Raw genomic sequence first — 6,017 nt, 5'->3', positions numbered from 1 at the left:
TAGTTTTTAGGACTCGCTCCGCGAGTCCTAAAACAAATTCTTTAAGGACTCGCAATGCGAATCCTAAAAAGTCCAGGAGACTTTTTAGGACTCGCATTTATGTGAGTGTCCTAAAAATGTGTCCTAAAAATGTGATTTTGTAGTAGTGAAAACATAAATTATAAAAATAACATAAAAATAGTAAATAAAAAAATATATATTACAGTGGGTCAGCAGCGGCTCGAGAGCGACTGTGGCTCGGCAGAGGCTCAGGGTCGGCAAGACTCAGAGACTCCACATAAACAAAAAACATTAAAAGAAATTCAGTACATAACAAAAACTAAAAAAGTAAAATACAAAACTAAAATAAACTTACCTTAGCCCAACGGAATGGAGGAGGAGGAGGGGGCAGGGGCTCAGGGTGGGTGGCGATGGAGGCTCAGGGGTGGGTTGGCGATGGAGGCTCAGGGTTGCCGATGGAGGCTCGAGGATGGCGTTGGAGGGTCGGGGATGGCCATGGAGGCTTAAGGATGGTGGTGGAGGGTGAAGAAAGGGAGAGAAAGAGAGTTAAAAGAATGCTCGGCGGCTATGTAATATCGCTATGACTTTTGCCAGCGTGTTTCGTTGCGCCGGCAAAAGTCTACACTGCACCGACAAATGTCGAGCCTGAAAACCCTAATCCAAAACAATATCGTTTAAATAACTAAGGATTTTTCCGGCGTAGTGTAGACTTTTGCTAGCGCAACGAAATGCGTCGGCAAAAGTCTACCCACCAACCTTATTTAAAACGTGCACAGACAGTAATATAAACGTTGAATTTTGCCGGCGCGTTAGGTGAAATGTGTAGCGGACAAAATCTGTCTACTTGATAAAAAAGAGTCCAACAAGCAATCAGTCAGCCCAATAAGCTATCCTAACTAGCCAATAAGACTCAAACCCATGTAAATAAGCTCGCATATACAAAGTACCATCCAAATACCCAAAACCATACCCGGACCCGAATCCGGATACGCTCAGTCAGTCAGGGACCTTGAAACAGTCAAGGCTCACACCACATTTGTCGAGAATTTCGGAAAAAAATCACTTGGAGCGAGTCAAACAAATCAGGAAGACAGAGAAAAACATAACGAAAAGAATGACAATAAATAAGACCCTCAGGAGTTGAGAATGGGGGATTGAATAACCATTTTACTCTACTTTCCTCTTTTACTGAAACGAAGTACGGCTCTCTTTAGGCGATCCAATCGAGCAAGTTGAATCAGTCAGCCTAGTCTGACCCAACCAGATTTAACCCGATCATGGAATTCCGTCGTCGTCTCTGTCGTCATTTTGACCATCCTACTACTCATCCACCCATTAATATATCGTTATTTTCATTATAGTTTTATTTTTTTCAAGTAGCTCTCATTACAACCCGACTACCTTGAGCGTCGGAGTCCCTTTGGCTGACACCCCACCGGTGCTCCCAATTGAACTCTCGTCTCTCTCTCTCTCTTTGTTCTTGACAGGTTGTTGATGCCCGTCTAATCAATTGTAGGAAATCACCTCTACAAAATACACTGCCAAAAGTACCTAACAAAGACCCTTTTCAAAGTCCATAAATTATTGCATCGGTAAAAGAAACATTTCTCGGAGCAAAATGACCTATGTCGACACAAATTAACGCCGGAAAAATATTGAGTTTTTACCGACGACTTTCGCGAATTGCACTGGTAAAGGTTTCTTTTACCGGCGCAATACTTTCTTGTAGTGGTGGTACCAACTACTTAAAAAAAAACCGCAGTATATTAAGGTAAAAAAATAAAAAGCGTGGAGAAAACCTAATTTTGTCGTGGTGCCTTTAGTTACAAATTTGTAACTAAAAAGTTATGACTAAATAATAACAATTTTAGTAGCGACCCTCCAAATTAATATAATTATTAATGAATAAATATTAACCTATTTATTAAATACAATAACCTAGTATTAAAATATGTGTGTGTGTGTGTTTGGTGGTTTAAAAATAAGTTATAAGAATATTAATTTAATTTGGTGAGATTAATTTGGTGAAATCCCAATGTAACCCCAAGATCAGTCCACATTAATATTAATAAAATAGAGGACCTAAAATACTATAAAACCCAAAAGTATAAATAGTGCTTTAATTAATTTGTAATTCTTTTTTTCTGTCCTCACCTTTTTATTCTTTTTTTGAATGGAATCCTCACCTTTTTTTCTAAATAAATTTCTATAAAAAAAAATAAAAAATTCTCCCTACATTTTTATTTTGTTAAGTACAAAGTATGAATTAACAAAGAATTGAAAAGGCTTAATTTAAAGTAGTAATGTAAATATGTTGCTTTGTTGAAAAATATATCAATTTTTTATATACTAAAAAAATTCCTAAATTAAAAAAAAAACATCATTTAATATATAATAATCCATTAATGCTCAGCAAAATAAAATTGTGATCGAATATATAGTAACAAAAAATTATCAATACTTGAAATTAAGGTAATTAGACCCTGTCATTATCGTTTTCGAGAAATTAAAGTTGTCATTTCACATACGAGGATTGCGGTGGTGTCCAATAATACAAGAAGGTGGCATACGATGATTATTGGTGCAATTCAACATAGAGTTTCATATATTTTAATTTAATAAATATTATAAAATATATCACATCATATAGTGTTGGACGTAGGACACCTTAACATGCCAAATAACAACATTGTTCACATATACATACAAACTGATCGATGAATAGTTCCAAAACAAAATCACATTGTCAGAGTTTCCATGAACTCTTCATCATCTTTCATGGCCTCAAATGTCTCAGGCCTTAGACAAGCCTCAAAGTCAAAGCTTCCATCTTCAGTCCCAGCATAAACAGTCAACTTTCCTTCAGACTTGTTCCCAGGACCACTTCTCACAGCCACTGGTTTTCCCCAACCAAAGTCATTCCCATAAACATCGAACCTTGGTGAACTACCAGTCACTAGTAGATGAGACCAAATCTCATCGTTTTCTTGTGGTACCAGTTTTGGGCTTTCAGCCCATTTCTTCAAGTACTCTTGGGCCTTCTCCCATGTCTGCGAAGTAACCTCAGTGTTCATCTGCAAAGCGGCCCAGCCCAATCCATTCTTCCCTACCAACTTTCCAACTATGGTCTTCGCACACGCAGCCATAATCGCATTCCCAAAATACCCTTCTGGTAATGGCGGCTCCGTTCTCTGCCTGAGACCAACCGTGATGAAGTAGCTCACTTCCTGTTCGGGTTTGAGATTTCGGTTTCGGGTTATGGAGACCCAAAGGTGAGCCATGACCGCTTGAAGAGACGATATCTTGGTGGTTGTGGTGGCCGAGAAGTTAACCATCTCAGCGTTGACTTTTGCTTTGAGTTTGGCTATGGTTTCCTTGAAGATAAAATTTTCTCAAATAAAATTAAGATGCGCATAAACATGAGAAAACATCAAAATAAGAGTTTCATTGATAATAACTTCAGTTTGTACAATAAATTTACATAAGGGAACCAAGTCCCATGTTCACTACATGATCCTTGAATTTATGAGGTGGCAAGTCTTTCATCATAGGATCAGCAATCATCAATTCAGTGCTAATGTGTTGAATGACCACTTTATTTTCTTTAACACGTTCCCTCACGGCTAAGTACTTGATGTCGATGTGCTTGCTTCGACTACCACTCTTGTTGTTCTTAGCCATGAATACAGCAGCTGAATTTTCGCAAAACATTCTCAATGGCCTAGATATAGAATCTACAACTCTAAGGCCTGAAATGAAACTCTTTAGCCATACACCATGCAATGTAGCCTCAAAACACGAAACAAACTCGGCTTCCATAGTAGAAGTAGCAGTCAAGGTCTGTTTGTTACTCCTCCATGATATAGCTCCACCGGCAAACATAAACACGTAACCAGAAGTTGATTTACGTGAATCAGTACAACCAACAAAGTCTGAATCTGAGTAGCCAACTACTTCCAGCTTGTCGGTTCGTCTGAACATGAGTTTGTAATCCTTAGTACCCTGAAGATACCTCATAACTTTCTTTGCAGCTTTCCAGTGGTCTAATCTCGGGTTACTCTGAAATCTTCCTAGCATTCCGACAGCAAAGGCAATGTCGGGTCGTGTGCACACCTGAGCATACATCAAGCTTCCAATAGCAGAAGCATATGGGATGTTCTTCATTTCTTCCTTTTCAAAATCATTCTTTGGACACTGGCTCAAATTTAATTTATCACCCTTAACGATAGGAGCAACACTTGGTGAACAATCTTTCATCCGAAATCTCTCTAAAACTTTGTTAATGTAGGTTTCTTGAGATAGACCTAAGATACCTTTGAATCTATCTCGATGGATCTTAATGCCAATGACATAAGACGCATCACCCATATCCTTCATCTCAAAGTTCTTTGAGAGAAATTGCTTCACCTCATGTAGCATGCCCTTATCATTGGTTGCAAGAAGAATATCGTCCACATATAAAACAAGAAAACAAATCTTACTCCCACTGACCTTCTGGTATATACATTGATCCATGACATTCTCTTCAAATCCAAAAGAAGAGATGACATCATGGAATTTTAAATACCATTGGCGGGACGCTTGTTTTAAACCATAGATGGACTTCTTAAGCTTGCACACCAAATGCTCACCATCACTAGAGGAGAATCCTTCTGGTTGTTTCATGTATACCTCCTCCTCTAGGTCACCATTTAGGAAGGCAGTTTTCACATCCATCTGTTGTAGCTCTAAATCGAAATGAGCAACTAATGCCAGAATAACTCTGAGGGAATCTTTCTTAGATACCGGAGAAAAGGTCTCGGTGTAGTCAATTCCTTCTTTTTGAGTGAATCCCTTAGCAACGAGTCTCGCTTTGTGTCTCTCAATGTTGCCTAATGAGTCTTTCTTTGTTTTGAAGACCCATTTACACCCAATAGCCCTCGCCCCATTAGGCAACTCAACAAGATCCCAGACTCTGTTGCTTTTCATAGAATTCAATTCTTCATTCATGGCATTGTACCACAGTTCCGATTCTTTGCTATTCATAGCTTGTGAAAACGTTTCTGGATCATTTTCGGCTCCAATATTGTAGTCAGATTCTTGCAAATACACAATGTAGTCACTAGGTATCGCCGATTTTATTGTCCTAGTGGATCTTCTTAAGGCTACACCAGCAGGCTCTTGAGGAGCGGGTGGTTCAGCTTGTTGTTCAACAATTATAGGCAACTCTTGAACAACTTGATCCATTTGAACTTCATCATTGACTTGTGGATCTTCAACAATTGGCTGTGGTGGTTCAACATCCATTTGGACTGCAGGGGTGTTATCGACCACAATCAATCTTGCTCTTGAGGTGGAGGGTTCTGAAGGATCTTTCTCAGAACCTAAGTCCTTGGATTGATCACTCCCACTAATCAAGGCATTTTCAAGAAATTTTGCATTCCTTGATTCCACAATCCTAGTGCTATGAGATGGACAATAAAACTTGTAACCTTTAGACCTTTCAGCGTAACCAATAAAGTATCCACTTATGGTCCTTGGGTCCAGTTTCTTTTCTTGTGGATTGTATACCCTAACTTCAGATGGGCATCCCCAAATGCGTACATGTTGCAAACTCGGTTTCCAACCTTTCCATAATTCAAATGCGTATACCCTAAATATTATGATGATCTGGTTTTGGGAGGAGAAGACCCTTTTGGATGTAATTATGTTGAATGAGTATTAGATCAGACTGAGTCAGCTCAACTCGTGAGATCCTTCTGGTCGATATGGACCCTTTCGACTCCATTTTTATGTCTCTGTGTATCTTAGTCGTCTATGGCATTGGAGGCTTTATATTTTAAGAGTCATCATTAATTAGTTAATTAATTGTGGAAAATTATAGAAAAAAACAAATCAATTATATTTTTTATTTGAAAAAAGAGTCAATTTTTTTTTCTTTGATGTAAAAGTTAGGGAGAGTTTACGTGCTCTGGTGCACTTCTTTTTTATTTTTATTATTTGGATTATTTTCTTGATTGTGTATTGTTATTATTTTG

General features: G+C 38.3%; 1 protein-coding gene across 1 annotated transcript; it reads right to left on the bottom strand.

Moving 5' to 3' along the window:
- Window positions 1–2,698: 2,698 nt before the first annotated feature.
- Window positions 2,699–3,335, bottom strand: LOC133830420 (uncharacterized acetyltransferase At3g50280-like). The gene has a single exon (XM_062260397.1). It carries the CDS (start codon window positions 3,333–3,335, stop codon window positions 2,739–2,741), a length of 597 nt encoding a protein of 198 aa, XP_062116381.1. The 3' UTR covers window positions 2,699–2,738.
- Between the last annotated feature and the right edge of the window lie 2,682 nt (window positions 3,336–6,017).

The sequence above is a fragment of the Humulus lupulus genome, chromosome 4, assembly GCF_963169125.1.
Source record: "Humulus lupulus chromosome 4, drHumLupu1.1, whole genome shotgun sequence".
Classification (NCBI taxonomy): Eukaryota; Viridiplantae; Streptophyta; class Magnoliopsida; order Rosales; family Cannabaceae; genus Humulus; species Humulus lupulus.
The sequence above is the reverse complement of the archived record's forward strand: the minus strand, read 5'-3'. Positions and strand labels throughout refer to the sequence as shown.